General features: G+C 49.2%; 3 protein-coding genes across 4 annotated transcripts; 2 read left to right on the plus strand and 1 right to left on the minus strand.

Moving 5' to 3' along the window:
- Positions 1 to 1,789: 1,789 nt before the first annotated feature.
- DYNLL1 (dynein light chain LC8-type 1) lies at positions 1,790 to 3,476 on the plus strand. Its single transcript, XM_027881953.1, has 2 exons — positions 1,790 to 2,008; positions 3,093 to 3,476. The coding sequence occupies exons 1-2, from the start codon at positions 1,877 to 1,879 to the stop codon at positions 3,228 to 3,230; spliced, it is 270 nt and encodes an 89-aa protein (XP_027737754.1). The 5' UTR covers positions 1,790 to 1,876; the 3' UTR covers positions 3,231 to 3,476.
- A 159-nt stretch (positions 3,477 to 3,635) lies between these two features.
- Positions 3,636 to 9,400, minus strand: COQ5 (coenzyme Q5, methyltransferase). The gene is made up of 7 exons (XM_027881949.1): positions 9,254 to 9,400; positions 8,749 to 8,898; positions 8,031 to 8,255; positions 6,384 to 6,490; positions 4,694 to 4,782; positions 4,366 to 4,477; positions 3,636 to 4,256 (listed from the first exon to the last, which is right to left on the minus strand). Exons 1-7 carry the CDS (start codon positions 9,393 to 9,395, stop codon positions 4,155 to 4,157), a joined length of 927 nt encoding a protein of 308 aa, XP_027737750.1. The 5' UTR covers positions 9,396 to 9,400; the 3' UTR covers positions 3,636 to 4,154.
- Positions 9,401 to 11,380: 1,980 nt separating this feature from the next.
- LOC114056619 (dynein light chain 1, cytoplasmic-like) lies at positions 11,381 to 14,474 on the plus strand. Of its 2 annotated transcripts, none has more exons than XM_027881950.1 (3): positions 11,381 to 11,485; positions 11,992 to 12,129; positions 13,881 to 14,474. In XM_027881950.1, the coding sequence occupies exons 2-3, from the start codon at positions 11,998 to 12,000 to the stop codon at positions 14,016 to 14,018; spliced, it is 270 nt and encodes an 89-aa protein (XP_027737751.1). In that variant the 5' UTR covers positions 11,381 to 11,485; positions 11,992 to 11,997; the 3' UTR covers positions 14,019 to 14,474. The 2 variants fall into 2 exon arrangements, with proteins under 2 accessions (XP_027737751.1, XP_027737752.1); XM_027881951.1 differs by having other exon boundaries at positions 11,384 to 11,485; positions 11,989 to 12,129.
- The last annotated feature ends 2,644 nt before the right edge of the window (positions 14,475 to 17,118 follow it).

Here is a 17,118-nt window from a genome sequence, read left to right on the forward strand (position 1 = left end):
CTGTTTGCTATGGAGGTGGTTCCTGTTGTTAACAGATCACCAGCTCTGGAAGACTCAACAGTGATGTTTTATCTGCTGACAAGAGCAAAAGTAGAAAGTGCCCCAGGGAGAGTGAAACTAACTAAACAGAGCACCAAGGATCTCCCAAAACATCTTGCTTCACTTCAACAAATGAACAAAAAAAAAAAAACCCAAACGCAACCAAGCAAAACAAAAACCAAATACAAACAAACAAAATATGGCAAGAGTTGCAAGAAACGGTGAGGTCTGCAAAAGATTCCATAAGAGAGACTTGAGAAGTCTGATAGGTTCAGTTCACTGCAGGAACAAAGTCTGAAGCTGACCCGATCACACTCAGTAAACATAGGTAAGAGATTTCTCTCAAAGGTATCTTATTCTGAACTGAAAACACCTGAAAACAGTCACATGATTAGGACGTGGTCAGAACAGGACAGATGATCAAGTGCCATTTACAAGCTATGGAACTCCTTCCTTTGGCAGGGGTGGGCTTTGCTCTCAGTAAAGGCATATTACTGAAAAAGCTATCCCAGAGAATATCCCAGTATTATTTCAGTAATATCCCATTTTACTGAAAGAGCTTTTCCCAACAAGAGCTTGTTTCAAAGAGAAACCAAGTCTGTTGCAGAGATTACTGGGTTAAACTCAGTGTCTCTGTGATCCAGGCTGGGGCAAGTAATAAAATAGCTTTTGGGGTGCACATATCAGAAATGAAAAGGTGCTTTACTGAAGCTGATGGACACATTACAATGCCTTGGAGGCTGAGGGTACTTCAAGGAACAAGTTTTTGCACAGAATCACCAGACGATGCCAGAGAGAATCACAGAATCAATGAGGTTGGAAAAGACCTCTGAGATCATCGAGTCCAACCTGTGACCCAACACCACGGTGTCAGCTAGACCAGGGCGCTCAGAGCCGCGTCCAGTCTTTCCTTGAACATCTCCAGGGACGGCGACTCCACCACCACCCTGTGCAGCCCGCTCCAGTGTTTAATCACCCTTTCTGTGAAGAAACCGTCCAACCTCAACGTGCCCTGGCGCAGCAGAGGAGTAGCACGGGAGGCAGGACCGGAGCCGTTCCGTTCAGAGCCCAAGCCAGGCGCCCATGCAGCGGGTGCGGGCCGTGAGGGGACATTCCCACCCCCCCCATCACCCCGCGGTCGCCATGGCAACGGACGCGGCGCGGGGCATCCCGGGCCGCAAGACAACGCCGGGGTAAAGCCCTGCCGGGCGCCGCGCTACGGCCAATGGGCGCTCGGGGGCCGGCGGCGGTGACCAACGGCTGGCCAATGGGCACGGAGGGGGCGGGGCCAGGGCGCTCTGAGGCGCGCACGGCCCAGAGCGCAGCGGTACCTGTTCCGCGCCCGCCCCGCATCGCCCAGCGGTGAGTGACGGGCTGCGCTCCCGGGGACGCTCGGCCACCCCCGTGCACCGGCGGCTCCCCCGGGCCCGGGCTCTGCCCCATTCGCCGGCTCCGCTTTCCGCGCATCCCCCGCTCTGCCGGAGGGATCCTTCCCTTGCAGCCGCGCGGGGCTCCGAGCCCTCCGAGCCGGGCTTGGGTCGCCTCCCTCGGCGGGGAAAGGCCGTCGGGACCGGGCGATGGAGCGGCCGCGCTGGGCTGGGGAAGGGCTGGAGCGGGGCTGGGGTTTGTGTGGGTCCGGCTGGAGAGCGGGTGCTGAGCGGGACGCGGCGTTTCAGCCGCCGCTGCTCGGGCTGTGCCCGGGGCTGTGCCCGTGCCCGGCACAGCCGGCAAAGCGCTGCCCGGCCCCGGGAGCTCGCTGGGAGTGACGGTACAGGGGACTCTGGCAGGTGCTCCTGCAACTTTGAATTCTCCTTCTCTTCTCCCAAAGCAGGCAATCATGAGCGATCGGAAGGCAGTGATCAAAAATGCGGACATGTCAGAGGAAATGCAACAGGACTCGGTGGAATGTGCTACTCAGGCCTTGGAGAAATACAACATCGAGAAGGACATCGCTGCTCACATAAAGAAGGTAAATGTTGCCTTGTAATGTGCTCATGAAAAATCAATCAGGGAGAAAGCTGCTGGGCAAGTCGCTCTAGAGAAACAAGCTCCAGACACACTAGATAATCAAGTTGGACTTTCTCTCTTTATGTTCCTTTCCCCACCCTTTATGTGGACCTTTTTAGGTCCTTCTGCATTTCTCTGGTAGTACCTTATGCCTTTTCTGCCACTGTGCCATTGTCCAGGTGAGCAGAGTGGCAGCTGACTGTCCCTGTGACTGATGAGCTGGTACAAAACACGGGCTCTATCTGGAGCCTGTTTGAGGAGGGGTGGTTTGCCGACCACGTAATAAGTGGTTTTGTTTTTTGCCCTTTCCCCCCATATGTAAGACAAGCTGTTCATGCGAGCGCTGAACAGATGGTTCATAGCTTACAGTTTGTCACATTTTTTTCTCTTGACTCCTACTGGGAGCCTGACTGAGCTGCAAGTAGTTGAAGGGTTTGTTTGAGCAGAACAGCAACCTCTTCCGTGTTCTCAGAAAAACCTCTTCAGCTGATGGCTGTTAGGTACTGCACTATATAACCACTGACTGCACGGGATTACTCACAGTACACCCGTACACAGGAGTGTATTTGTAAGTTGTAGCAGGCTCTTGATGACAGTGTCAGAAGAATATGGTCTCATGACCAGATATCAGGGATGTGGCAGAGAATTTCCCAGCAAGTGTCCTTTCAGCATCCTTATTGTAAACAGCTGATGAAAGTCAAAATAGTGGTTTCATCTGAGCAGTGAGCTCTTAGAAGTTATGGTTTGAGATCATGGCGTGACTTCGGGGGCAAAGTTACTTCCCCAAATGTATGCTTTAAGCTTATTCCTGCTCTGCTTGGAAGCACTTTTTTTTTTTGGTATGACTAAGCAGCAGATGAGTTATAAAGTGACAGATGATCCTTGCGCTTAGGAGCATATGCTGCTCCTTAATTGCCTCCTTCCAAAAGCGATACTTGTTAACAAACGACTATCATTGAAAAAAAAAAAAAACACGAGAAAACCTGTTAGACAATATTAGTATAATTACCATGAAAATGCTGAGTTTCTAGTTCTCTCTTCTGTAGGAATTTGACAAGAAATACAATCCCACGTGGCACTGCATCGTGGGAAGGAACTTTGGCAGCTATGTGACTCACGAGACCAAGCACTTCATCTACTTCTACCTCGGCCAAGTTGCTATTCTTCTTTTCAAGTCTGGTTAGAATCACGGACTGTTACTAACACTTGCACCTGGGTACAGGATCTGCACAGTGACTCCCACCTTCAGCCTTCCTGGGGAAACAGGCCTTGATCTCCAGGTCTTTTGTTGTATTGTTAATGGTCAGGGATTTTGCTGTAGCAGCTGGTATTTTCATTGTGGCTATATAAAAAAGCAAAAATGTCTTCCTTGTATTTATTTTCTTTCAAAAGACTGCTTCTTTGCTAATAAAACTGTTGGAACTAGTTTATCCTTTAAGAGTTTTCTGTACCCTCTGTCCTCTGGCATTACCCTCTTTATTGCAGTGTGAATGAAGGATGGACATCCCCACCCCTATTCCCACCCCACAGCCCCCCAATCCATAATTTCTTAGGCAACCTTCTTACAAAAGATTGATTTAAGTGGAAAAGAGTTGATGCAGAGCCCTTTTATTTCCCAAGCCTTTCATTTGCCTTTGAAAGAAGTAAAGGAGTCATGGGAAAACATCCTTAAACTCCACATAAAAGAGATAATAACAGCTTCATAAAAATCCATAGTTACTTCATAAATCCAAGTTCTCATGGGTATATCCTCCTTGAAGCTTAGTAAAAAATAAAAGGCATCTTCTTGGAAGACTAGTCAGCCTATTTCTGTGTCCAACACGCAGTAGCAACTGATGTTGCTTTACTGGTTAGCACTGCTCAGTTCTGGCCGTGTCCTTTACATTGCACTTGAAGGGAAATGCAAGTGTAAGAAATGCCACAGGACTCGCTCCTTCCGCAGGTTTCCTGAAGGAAAAAAGGTAGTTGGTGTTCAGGGTCTGGCTGCTGAGCAAGTATCTGCTGCTCAAGTTCTCAACGCTCCTCTTCAATCCTCATACTGTTAAAATTCCACAGCTTTCACATTCCTTGTGAAAATTACACCTCCTGTGTTTTGCTACATAGTAGACTCACAGTTTGAAACCCGAGTGAATGGCCACAATGCCAAAGTTTAAATTCTCATAATCCACTTTGAAAAAACCTGCATCTTCTATCATTGCCTTCAGCTCCTCCTGAAAAAGAAGTGCCATCATTTTAACAACTCGAAGGCCTGTGAGCCAGTGGCTGGAGGCTGTGCTGGGATCGTGTTTTATGTGTGAGTTCAGGGAAATCCTGTCTCACCTGAGGGGGGAACTGCCGGATGCTCTCCACCAGATACTGGTACGACTTCCAGTCACCAGCAATGACCTCACCCAGAACAGGGATAACCTGGAAACTGTAGAGATCATAGAGCCTGCACAGACAGACAACAAATGCAAATGAATACAAACAAGGTTAAAAACCAACCCTCTCCAACACGAGCTGGTCTCTGTACCACTATGCTATGCCGTCTGTATCTGATTTTAAAAGTGCACAAAGAAGTGGCCTCAAAGTGTCTCCATCTCTCATTGTGGCTGAGTACAAGAAAGAGAGCCTTGTGATGTGGCATGAAGTGCCACCGTGTTCTTACCTGGAAAGAAGAGGGTTGCTGACATGACTAAATTCAAGGCAGAGAAATCTTCCTCCTGGTTTCAGCACACGATAGGCCTCTTGAAGAGCCTGAGACAAAGCAGATGTGATAAGTTTGTTTCTGCCTGTTATCATGGCATGTGATATTATCGTGCAACTCTGATGAACTGAGGGAAGTAAAGAGTACCCTGACTGGCAGTCTGCAATATTTAATGTGGAGAAGCACCCCAAGACAAGTAAAAAAACCCAAACATACAACAAACACAAAGCACAAACAGTCTCAATGGTACATAAACAGATTTATACAAGGCTTTGTGTCAAAACTTGATGTTGGGTTGCCAATTTTTCTTTTTCCCTACTCCCAGTTGATGAATGTTTGTTGGCAGAGCTCTTGTAATTAGAGACCAAACCCAAAAGGGAGAAGGTGACTCACCTACAAGAAACTGAAAAAGAAAAAAGGGCGTGATAGATGTTTTTTTAAATCAAAAGATTTTACTGAGGCACACCCAAAAGATCAAAGAAGGAATGATACCGGGTTTTGGACAAGCAATGTGTAGGAACAGGAAGGAAGGAGAAGGAAGAAGAAAACCTCTGGCTACTTGGAAAATTCCACCCTATATACAAAACAAAATACCTAAGAAGAATCAAAACAAAATTTTCTTTACAACTGTGAGTTCCTTCATGCAGGAGCACAGCAGAGTTGTAGCCCAGAAGCTCTGCAGGTTGCTTGGCTTCAACTGTCCTGTTCCTAAGGAGGGGGGACACAAACAGTACACATACAGGACAGGAGCTCTGCAAAAGAATTGGCAGCTTGGATGTGTTTTGTATCGGGTCTCCAGGGAGCTCTGCCACCAGACTCCTGCATCCATGAAGGCAAAGAGCCTGTGCTTTGGAAAGGTGCACACAAAGCACCAGGAAAAGCCATCCACATTAACTTCCAAGGCATATGGTTCAAGGTGGTTACATCTTCCACAGAAGGAGCCTCGCCAAGGTTGTAACACACTCCTCCAGAACACACACAGCTAGTCCACCTAGACAGATGATCTAACCTATCTCCACCCCCACGACAGCTTGTCCTTCTCAAAGGACAGATATTGTTCACAACAAAGGGCATTACTTATCCTAATTAAAATCATACTTGTTCTGCATAGGAAGCTCTATCGCCAGCCAGTGTAAAGACACTGAGCAGAACAGGTTAGTTGACAGCAGTGGGGGCAGCTGTTTCCCGCTCTGCTCTGGAAGCTCTGCTGGCTCAGGCGGGGAAACAGAGAACAGGACTTGTTGGCCTCACGGCGGGTGGGATGTAGATCAGGTGATTCAGAAGATTTGAGACATGCAGATGGACTGCACTGTGCATGTGTAGATCCAGCCATGCCAGAGGTCAGGAGGAGGTGGGGAATGACTGCAGCATCCATCCCTTTTGCCTTAGGAAGAGATCGTGTGGCTTGTCAAGCTGGAAGGATTGGGTGCAACTGGTATAAATCTATCTTTTTATGGCAAAGGTGGGGCATTTAATTGCATTCCCCATTCAAACAAGTTGCACACCACATGCCACTTCTTTTAAATGTTTCAGGAGTAGACTATGATCTTCCTTTATACAAAGGAGTTCCTCCTTTTCTTCCTCTGCTGAATAAAAACCCCCTCAGATGAATGGTAAGGACCCCACATGAGAATACACTATAGCAACTTACCAAATCAATACGAGTTACGTTTCGGATTCCAAAGGCAATTGTGTAAACATCAAACTTATCATCATCAAAGGGCAACTCTTCAGCATTCCCAAGTACCCAGGACAAGCCTGTAGTAAAAGACAGGTTACAGAATTGAACTCAAGACTGCTCCAGAAAGAACGGAACTTACCTATCCTAGAAAAAATTGATTCTTTTAGAGGTGATATTTAAGACAAATGTTTTCATTTTGCATTTTTGTTTGAGGAAAGACACCCTGGCCTATACTCAGAAACCTTTCAAAACAGAGTAGTTATTTTGCAGGTGAGCCAAAACATTGTTCTGCATATACATCCATGTTGTGCTCACAGTGCCTTAGCATGCCAAAAAAAACTCACAAACTTGCGTCATAGTGGAAAGCATTGCTGGCTGCCATTTCTCTGTAGCAAAGTTGCAAAAAGACAATCTCTGCTTTAAAAGTAACTACCAGCAAATATTAATGTCTTGCCACGCAACAATGGCCAAAACTGTCAATGCATTTTGCTAGAAAACTTCCAAAGACTGAGGAACATGAAAAGCCGAACTCCCTCCACCAGCACCCTCACGATGTGATCCTGTTGCAGTTGTGTTCATTTCCAGCCCCTAAGGAATCCTGTCTATCGTGTCTAACCATGTTTATCTGTGGAGCATGGATGTCCAGGTTATTGGTACCAAAAATAAGACTCCTTAATTTAGAACTAATAGCTCTTAAAGTCACTAGTTTTGGAAGCTCACATGCAAAACAAAAAAAAAAGCAATAGAAGAAAACCCAGAAGTCTTCTGCAACAGTTTCAAAAGGGCACTATGCTAGAAAGCAACACTGGGGAAGGCAAAACACAACAGAAAACAATGATTGTTGCCAGGAGACATTAAAATTTCAGTTCTACAAAACATATATATTCATAGTTGTAGTAGGTATTGTATGAAAAGAAGCATGCAACATTATTAAAGCAGCAATTATTAGTGTTATTAAAACCTGGACAGTTTGAAAAAACACCTAAGAAATGAGCAGCAAGGTTAAGTCCCTCAGAATACACTGCAGTAAAATCACAGGCCAGGAGTTTGTAGGATACATAAAAGGAGCTCCTGGTGTCCAACAAGAGGAGCTGGGGCACCACTCCTGTAACAAAATGTACAATGAGCAAGCTCTGCCTCTCCCTTACAGGCATTACTTGCATATGCTCTTACTCTGGAAAGTTTTATAGGTTCACAATATCCTTTAGTTCTTGCTTTTTTTAATTTGCTACCTTGGTTCTTAAAATACACAGTATAAGATCTTTAATCACTGTAGAGCTGAGCTCTTCTGTGGCTCAGTAATACCAGATTTGTTAGCACAGATGTTAACAGTAGTTTTGGTTATTTAATTTTGAAGGACAGCTGGATATCAGACCTCATGGACACTTTCATATTTGTTCTGAAAGGTCAAGTACTATTCAAGAGAATCACTGCACACCTGAAAAACACACTACACACATACTCACTGGAAAAGCGACTCAGCAGTGGCAAATGCACAAGCACAGCAATATATACCATGGCTGTTTAGGGTATCTGTAATCCTGAAGTGGTGATTACCTGATGCATCAAATTCTTGCTATCAGGGACGCTGCTGACACGGTACAAGGCACGACTTACCTTCAGAGTAGCCAAGGTGCTGAGCTTTCTGCTTCCCAACTTTTAACATTTCTCTGTTAATGTCACAGACCACCACCTGGGAATCCCCTAGAGAGTTAAATTTGTCTTCCTGGTAATTCTGAAAAATTTCCTGCCATGACAAATTCTGATGTTGCTTGAGCTTCCTCTGGAGCTGCCGCTCTCGTGCAGAACGAACATAATTAATGAATCGAAAGGCAATGTCACCTGCAGTTGGTTTAAAAAGAAAGGTTCTCATTTTGGAATGTTTTCTGACTCCACGAAATTGAAAGATAAGGCTTTGAACATCAAATTGAGTTAATATTTATTTTAATAATAAAAAATAATTATTTTATATTAATAAAAACACTCCCCTCACATACTGTATATACACAGAGACTGTGTGTATGTATATATAAAAATATATATAGGGAATATATTCGAAGCAAAGAGTTAGTGACTTTTTACAAATTTAAACAGTTTTCCACAACATATCATGGCAGTACTATAACACTGTCAGACTCCTGGAGTAAGATATTACAAAACACAGAGAAGTTAACTCTTAACCCTTCTGTGGGTAAGTCAAGTAGATGTCTCACTGGTTTTAAAGACAGGGAACTGAGGGAGGGAAGAAAAAAAAAAACTGGGCAACTTAATTCTGAGCACTCAAACAGGTACAAACACATGTAGCAGTTATGTGGAACTCACCAAAATTATTTACCTGTTCCTCCAGCAACATCAAGAAGAAGTGTTCCCGGGCAAGGGTTCATTTTATGTACCAGGAAATCCTTCCACACCCGATGAATTCCTAAAGTCATGGAGTCATTCATCACATCGTACTTCTTGGCCACGTTTTCAAATACCTGGTAAACTGCAAAAAAAAAAAAAAAAAAAAAGGACAAGAAAATGAGATGGGACACAATTTACTTCACAACGCTCGTGTCGGAGTAAACCGTGTCTTTTATTGCCTCGTGGAGGTAAAAAAACATAACAAGAAAAAATCGAACCCTGCTGTGCCCGTTGCCTGACAGAGGTCTCTTTGGAGACGCAGCCTCCCCGAGCCGAGGGAAGCACGGAGCAGGTGTTATTATTCACAGGGACATTCCCAGGGATCCTCTTCACGGAGCCCCCTGGTAACGGCGGAACCTCCGGCACACCCCAGCACCCCGTAACCCATCACCGCTCCGCCGCGGGCCCAGCCCGCCCTCTGCCGCCGCCGCCCTCACTCTTCTCCCTCCTCTCCTCCTCCGTGACGCTCTGGAAGCCGAAGTGCATCTCCGGCCCCGCGGCCAGACCGCGGAGCGCCCGCGGGGCCCCGCGGACACGGGAGAGGAGCGCCCGGCCCCGGCACAGCCGCACCGCCGCCATCTTCCGCCGCCGGGGCGGGACCGGCGGGCCGGCACTCCGCCATCCGGGCGCTTCCCACCGCCGCTGGACCTCGGCACGGAACCCCCCGCGGGCCAGAGGGTGGTTCGCTGGGAGGGCAAGTCTGATGGGGATTAAAAAAAAAAACAAACCCACGCAAATAAAAACTGAGAAAAGTTGGGGCTGGAGGAGGGAAGGTGGCTGGAGTACTCGGAGCACCTTTCCAGTATGGAAGGAGGGGCCTCCAGGGAAGCCGGAGAGAGACATGGTCAGGAACTGGAGTGGGAGGACAAGGGGGAATGGATACAAACTGAAAGAGGGGGAATTTAGGTTAGATGTTAGTAATTCTTTACTGTGAGGGTGGGGAAACAGTGGAACAGGTTGCCCAGAGAAGCTGTGGCTGCCCCACCCCTGGCAGTGTTCAAAGCCAGGCCCTGAGCAACCTGGTCTAGGGGGAGGTGGGACTAGGTGGTCTTTAAGGTCCATTCCAACAACATTCTGTGAACCCTAAACCCATCACAGCCCTCATGGCTTAATTGAGTAATTTTGCAAATAGTTTAACTTTTTTATTTTTTTTCTTTAGATTTTTTATTTTTCAGTTTCCTAGGTTAAAGTGAAGCCTCGTGGGGAGCAGGAGGGAGGGTTTGTGGGTTCTGATAACCTGCAAGGAGGAGTGAAAGGTGCCTCGATTCCTGTCAGGAGCATTAGGACACATTAGGGATCTTTTCTGTCTTTTTTTTTTTTTCTTTTTTCAAAACCTGCCTTGCTTATCACTTTATCTGAATCATCCAGGAATTCTGCCAACTTTGTAGATACAAAAAAGTTACCTAACCCATTCTCAGGAGAGATGACATCACGCTATTAAAACCAGCCCAGAGACTGCATTCCCTGGGCATGAGCTGGGCTCCCTTGCCAGGACCTCCCTGCCACGTTGGGACTTCTGGCTCTGTCATCAGACCCCACCGTGATTTTATATCATTGTCATATCATATTTTTTAACTCTACCCTCTTTGTGGCAGGATGCCCTGCAAAGCATCATGTCTCTTTTTCGGGGTTGGTTTTGCTGGGTGTTTTTCTCAGCTATTTGGAGAGGTGATCTTTGCTTACCAGAGCCATGGCTGGGATAGCCCCTCTCACGCTGCAGTCACAGCTGCTGCTGTCCTGCCACGTTCACAGAACCACAGAATGGGTCAGGCTGGAAGGAACCACAGTGGGTCATCTGCTTCCACTTCCCTGCTCAAGCAGGGTGATCCCACAGCACATGGCACAGGACTGTGCCCAGACGGCCCTGGAATATCTACACTGAGGGAGATATCTCCAGGAGCTCCATGTCTCTCTTGCCTGAGGAGCCCAGAATTGGACACAGAACTCCAGATGTGCCTCCCCAGGGCTGAGCAGAGGGGCAGGATCCCCTCCCTGACCTATTGGCAATGCTCTTCCCAATGCATCGCAGGATTGCGTTGGGCTTCTCGGCCCCCAGGGCACACTGCTGGCTCAGGGACAGCCTGCTGTCCACCAGGACCCCCAGATCCATCTCTGCAGCGCCGCTCTCCAGCCGGTCGGCCCCCAACCTGTACCGCTGCTCGGGATTATTCCTTCCCCTCCTTCCTTCAGGCAGCTCGGCCGCGAAGAAAGAAACAAGGCGATGGGGAAGGGCTGCGCACGACCTGAGGGCCACCAGCCCTGTCCTGCCCTGGGCTGTGCTGTCCCGGCGGGGCTCCGGGGCGGCCCCGAGGCCGGGCCTGCCCTAAAGCCAGGCCTCACCCAAAGCCGGGCCCTCCGCGCAGCGTCGCGACCGCTCGTCACCATGGCAACCGGGCGCGGCCGCAAGGCATGCCGGGCTGAAAGAAATTGCTGCGGCAAAACCCTGTGAAACTGCCGTACTGCGGCCAATGAGCGCTCGGGATGCTGGCGGCGGTGACCAATGGCTGGCGGCCCGGTCGGAGGGGGCGGGGCCGGGGCGCTGTGAGGCGCGGGCGGCGCGCGCGGGTCGGTTAAACAGCGGCGGCGGCGGAGCCGAGCGTGTGTCGCTGCTCATCGCGCCGGGCCCGCTCCCGCCCCGCCCCACACAGCCCCGCGGCGCACGCCCCACGGTGAGCCGAGCGGCGGGAGCGCTGGGGAGGGACCGCTCCCGGGAGGGACCGGCTCCGGCTCGGGCACCGAGTCTGGGAGGTCTCTGGGCTGGGCACCCTGGTGGCGGAGCACCCCGGTGGCTCCCCCGTGCTTGGGCTCTCACCCAGCCCCACTTTTCCCGCATCTCCGGCTCTGCCGGAGGGACCCTTCCTTGGCGGCGGGGCCGGGCTTGGGTCGCCTCCCTCGGCTGGGAAAGGCCGTCGGGGCCGGGCGATGGAGCGGCCGCGCTGGGCTGGGGAAGGGCTGGAGGGCGGCGGGGCTTGTGTGGGTCCGGCTGGAGAGCGGGTGCTGAGCGGGACGCGGCGTTTCAGCCGCCGCTGCTCGGGCTGTACCCGGGGCTGTGCCCGTGCCCGATACAGCCGGCAAAGCGCTGCCCGGCCCCGGGAGCTCGCTGGGAGTGACGGTACAGGGGACTCCGGCAGGTGCTCCTGCAATTTTGAATTCTCATCTCGTTCGCCCAGAGCAGGCAATCATGAGCGATCGGAAGGCAGTGATCAAAAATGCGGACATGTCAGAGGAGATGCAGCAAGATGCTGTGGAATGTGCTACTCAGGCCTTGGAGAAATACAACATCGAGAAGGACATCGCTGCTCACATAAAGAAGGTAAGCGTTTGCATATTATGTGCTCATGAAATCTCTATGCACATGAGAAATCAATCAGGGAGAATGCTGTTAGGCAAGTCGCTCTAGAGAAACAAGTCCTAGACACACTAGATAATCAAGTTGGACTTTTTCTGTAGATTGATGTCCATATGTTCCTTCTCCCCACCCTTTACATGGACTTTTCCAGGTTGTGCTTTTCTCTTGCAGTGTTTTCTGCTTAGGCCTTTTCTGTCGCTGTCCTATTGTCCACGTGAGCAGAGTGGCAGCTGACTGTCCCTGTGACTGATGAGCTAGTACAAAACACAGGGGCTCTATTGAACTCTCCTGCGGTTTTCCTGAGAGCAAGCCAGTTTTCCTTAGTTTCAGTTGTATTGAACTTAATCTTAAGGATCTGTTTGTAGTTCTTGCCAGCTGGGTCAAAAATTGCAGGGAAAAGTAGTTTTCTGCAAATCTACTGTAATCACACCTCTTTTTTTTAGTGATATAAGGAAAAAAGAAAACCACAAAAAAAAATCTTGGGGGCGTGGATTATCTGTTGTTTGCAACATCTGTGTCATCCTTTATGTAGGATTAACAATACAGGAGAAAGATCTAGTTCAGATTATATTTCCTGCTTCGTCAGCTCCAGGGAACGGAGAAATCAAAGTGCGTCAGTAGAAGTTAAAGTGATCTGAGTGGAAAAATTGTTGAAATGTTAAGGCTTCTTGGACTGACACTGTCTGGAGTGAACTGCTTGGTATTAGAAGCTAAATTTGCTCAAGTCTTAGTCTGCAAGCTGTGAATTTTCACACAGATATGTTGAACTTTTACCAAACGCTGGAAGAGGGCCTCAAGAGCTGAGTCGGGCTGGAAGATAAGGAAGTTATAACCGTCAGCAGAAAACTCAACTTTAGAGATAGAAAACAGGCTGCCCAGAGACAGTGAAAAGAACCCAGACCCTAATATTGTTATTGGTCCAAACTATTGAGTGAAGGGTGGGAAACTGAGGTTGGGAGAGTGTAATTGCCCGGGGACTTCTGTGTTTGGTGTCCTTCTGTGAAGGTACCCAGCTCAGCTGTTCTGCTGCTGTGCCTTACTGAACTTAAAGCCTGAGGCTCTGCTCCAGTGCCCCAGGGGTGGAGACACCTTGAAAATACAGGATACCTGGGGTGGAGGAGCACTTCAACTAAGGAGAGTGATTAACTTCCACTAGCCGAATACTCATTTGCTATGACCACAATACAGAAAGGCATTTTTTCTCTAGGTGCAGGAACTATCTATGAGAGTAGAAAAGAGTTGAGTACTTTTCAGATACTTCTTGTAGCAGTTACTGGGAATTCATACAGGATTTGTTTGAAATGTGTGTAAAGCACAACTTCTTAGACTTGTTGATCATACTGCTGTTACAGAGCATGTGGCAGAGAATTTTCCCTTTAGCACAATGAAGTCTAAATTATGGCTTTGTCTCTGTGGGTACAAAATTAGCAGTGAAGATTTTACTTGAGGGTTGTAGATTCAGATCATGAGGGGAATTCAGAATTATGGGGGAAGAAAGACTAATTTCCCTGAACAAAAGTAATGTTTTAAACTTACTACTGCTCAGATGAGAAATTCTGTGGGATTTTTATGTCTTTGACTAAGCAGCAGGTGAACAATGAGATGCAAATAAGATAATCTCAGTACTTTAGAGCAACTGCTCTCCCTCGATTGCCATGCTCACAAAGTGAATACCTGTTAGAATTGTTCTTAATTTGTAGTGATCCTTTTTGCAGGAGTTTGACAAGAAATACAATCCCACTTGGCACTGCATCGTGGGAAGGAACTTCGGTAGCTACGTGACTCATGAAACCAAGCACTTCATCTACTTCTACCTCGGCCAAGTTGCTATTCTTCTTTTCAAGTCTGGTTAGAACCACGGACTGTTACTGAAACTTGCTTCCAGTTACAGGACTCTGACTAGTTACTGCAGCCTTCCTGAGGACACAGGCCTTGATTTTCAAGGGCAATGGCAGGGATTGTTATAGCAGATGATGTTACATCGTGGATATAAAAAGGAAAAGTACCAAAAAGTCTTCCTTGTATTTATTTTTTTCAGAAGGCTCCTCCTTTGCTAGTAGAGCTGTTGGAGCTGTTTTTCTTTTGAGAGTTCTATAGCCATCTACTGTATTTCCCCGTTACTGCTAGTGCTATGCAAGTACTGACAGTGTTTAGTTCTTTATGTTCCAAGCCTCTCTTATTTTACTTTTTTAAGATATTTTCCCCCTCTTGTTTTGCTGGATGTGCTGCCCCAAAGCCTGAACTGTTTCTTTTCCTGCTGTCTCTGGAGAAGTGCTTTGGAGAATAAAAGACAAGATCTAGTCCAGCCAGGTCGCTGTTTCTGGCTCATTTGTGCTGCCGTCATGGTGGTGGGTGACTGGGGCCGGGGAGGGGCGGGTTCTGGGCTCAGTGTGCGGGGCTGCGGTGCCCCGGGTCCCGCACTCCCGAGGACTACGAGTCCCGTGGTGCCCGCGGGACCGGCTCCATCTGCCTCGGGCCACTGCTGCAGGCGGCTCGCCGCCATTACCGGGCACCGGAGGTGATCCCGGGCACAGCAGCTGCCGAGGCCCAGGGCGGTTAGAGCCGGGCGGGGGTGGCGGGGCTTGGAAGGGCTCGGGCAGGGCGGTCCCGGCGGGAGAGCGGAGGTTTAACATGACCCGGAATTTCAGCCACCGCTCCTCGGGCTGTGATTCTGGGAGCTGCTCCTGTAACTCGAATCCTCTTCTGCTCGCTACAGCTGTCCATGGGCGATCAGGCAGCTGTGCTAAAGGATACAGGCAGGTCCAAGGAGCAGCAGTGCATGGGCAATGTGCTGTTTTGGCCACAGAGAAATAGAATATTGAAACAGAAATCAGAGCACTTAGAATGAATATTTGGTTGTAATTATCCTTTTGTTGAACACTATCCACTCCAGAAGTCAAGCAGGGTGGGTGCTGTGACACTTTGTAAAAGCTAAATTCCATGATCACAATATACTTTGGACTTTTCCTATGGGCTGGTGTCACCTCTCAAAGAAATCTCTTCCCAAATCCAGAATATCTGAATGCTGAGCTAAATGCACAAGTAAGGCAATAACCTAAAGCTGCAGAGAGGGTCGCTGTGGTTGGGACTGGCCTCTGTCAGGGACAAGTGGGAGCTACAGCAGCCCTTGGCCTGGGTTGAAGACAGTCTGTCTAGACAACTCCAGTGACTTGCTGCAGGCAAAGACTGCCTGGGAAGATGTGTGGAGCCTTGAAGGTAAGCTCGGTGTCCTCTGTTTGCAGTAACCGCAGTCCCAGCTGACAGCAGCTGTCTTGTTGAGAAGCAACTCAAAGACTCCTCCCCACATCCAGGGTAGGATCAAAGCTTTTAGTTGGGCTGGAGGTAAGGGAGGGCCCCCAGCTGGGCTCTGCTTCTACAGCAAATCGCTCAGCCAGGGAGCACCGGGAGCATTTTAGCCGAGTCCCCTCCCTGTTCATCGCAGCGTCGTCAGTATTACAGCTGTTTTAGGAGGAGCTCAGGCCGCAGCCGGTGTCCCCGGTGGTGTCCCCGGTGGTGTCCCCGGTGGTGTCCCCGGTGGTGTCCCTGGTGGTGGCCCCGGTTACCGCGGCCTCTCGGCCGGCGGCGTCCCCATCGCCATGGCAACGGTAGGGCGGCACGCCGGGCTCGGGCACCGCCCTGCCCCCCAGCCGCTTCTGGCCAACGAGCGCCGGGCGTGCTGTGATGGTGGCCAATGGCTTGGCGGGGGGCGCGGAGGGGGCGGGGCCGGGGCGTGAGGGGAGCTTTGGGCCCTTCCCGAACTCCGCTCTTCCCGCATCCCCGGCTCTGCCGGAGGGACCTTCCTTGGCGGCGGGGCCGCGCTTGGGTCGCCTCCCTCGGCGGGGGCCGAGCGATGGAGCGGCCGCGCTGGGCTGGGGAAGGGCTGGAGGGCGGCGGGGCTTGTGTGGGTCTGGCTGGAGAGCGGGTGCTGAGCGGGACGCGGCGTTTCAGCCGCCGCTGCTCGGGCTGTGCCCGGGGCTGTGCCCGTGCCCGACACAGCCGGCAAAGCGCTGCCCGGCCCCGGGAGCTCGCTGGGAGTGACGGTACAGGGGATTCTGGCAGGTGCTCCTGCAGCTTGGAATGCTTTTTTGTTTATTACAGGGAGCCACGTGTGATCAGACGGCTGTGATAAAGGATACAGGTGCATCAGAAAAGATGCAGCGAGTCGTTGTGGAGTGTGCCAGTTGGTCTCTGGAGAAGTGCAGTACCGAGCATAACACTGAAGCTCATTTAAGCAGGATGACTGTTTGTTCATATTGTTTTCCTATTAAACATTATTTTGGACATAAGGAAAATTTATCAAAAATGTTGGTGTGCAAGTAGTTCTAAAGGATCAAGTTCTGTGGACTCTGTTTGAGTCCTTTGCTCTAGAAAGAGAACTTGAATAGTAAAGGTAAGTTCTTAGTGGTCTCTCTTGCAGGATTTTGACAGGGAATATATTTAATGTATTCCTACCTGGCAGTGCACCGTGGGAAGGAATTTTACAACTGTGTGACTTCATCCTCTCCTGCCTGTGTCCTTTTCTCCTCAAGGGTGCTCAGAACCATGGACTGTTTCTCACACTGATCTTGTGATTCAGTTGTGTGCTAATGGCACAAAGCCTGGTGCCTTCAACCTTCCTGAGGAAGCAGACCTTGGACTCCAAGGCCAGTGGCAGGGATTTCATTGGCATGGTTGTTTTTACTGGGGGTTGGGGGGGGACACACAACTTCCTTGTATTTATTTTCTTCCCACAGCCTGCTTATTTGCAAATAAAAATGTTCTGGTTTGCCTGTTAAAGTTTTTTGGCTCTCTATTCTTTCTAGTAGTGCTCATGCTATTTCTCATGCTATTTCCAATTTCCTTGTGAATGGGGATGACCAACTTTGTTAGAAAGTTTTTTTCCTCTCAAATCCAGAAGATCTAAACACTGTCGTAACCATACTCATATTGTGTTCAGTAATTCTAAGAGTTATA

The sequence above is a fragment of the Empidonax traillii genome, unplaced genomic scaffold (assembly GCF_003031625.1).
Source record: "Empidonax traillii isolate 1590-97213 ecotype Southwest subspecies unplaced genomic scaffold, ASM303162v1 scaffold99:size1466351, whole genome shotgun sequence".
Lineage (NCBI taxonomy): Eukaryota > Metazoa > Chordata > Aves > Passeriformes > Tyrannidae > Empidonax > Empidonax traillii.

Bases quoted from the DNA above. Each gene is read 5' to 3' on its own strand.
- DYNLL1 (XM_027881953.1), top strand. From the start codon at position 1,877: ATGAGCGATCGGAAGGCAGTGATCAAAAATGCGGACATGTCAGAGGAA. The intron at 2,009-3,092 runs GTAAATGTTGCC...TCTCTTCTGTAG, and splicing joins TCGCTGCTCACATAAAGAAG to GAATTTGACAAGAAATACAA.
- LOC114056619 (XM_027881950.1), top strand. From the start codon at position 11,998: ATGAGCGATCGGAAGGCAGTGATCAAAAATGCGGACATGTCAGAGGAG. The intron at 12,130-13,880 runs GTAAGCGTTTGC...TCCTTTTTGCAG, and splicing joins TCGCTGCTCACATAAAGAAG to GAGTTTGACAAGAAATACAA.
- COQ5 (XM_027881949.1), bottom strand. From the start codon at position 9,395: ATGGCGGCGGTGCGGCTGTGCCGGGGCCGGGCGCTCCTCTCCCGTGTC. The intron at 4,783-6,383 runs GTAAGTTGCTAT...GCTTTGTCTCAG, and splicing joins ACGTAACTCGTATTGATTTG to GCTCTTCAAGAGGCCTATCG. The intron at 4,257-4,365 runs GTGAGACAGGAT...CTTCTTTTTCAG, and splicing joins TCCGGCAGTTCCCCCCTCAG to GAGGAGCTGAAGGCAATGAT.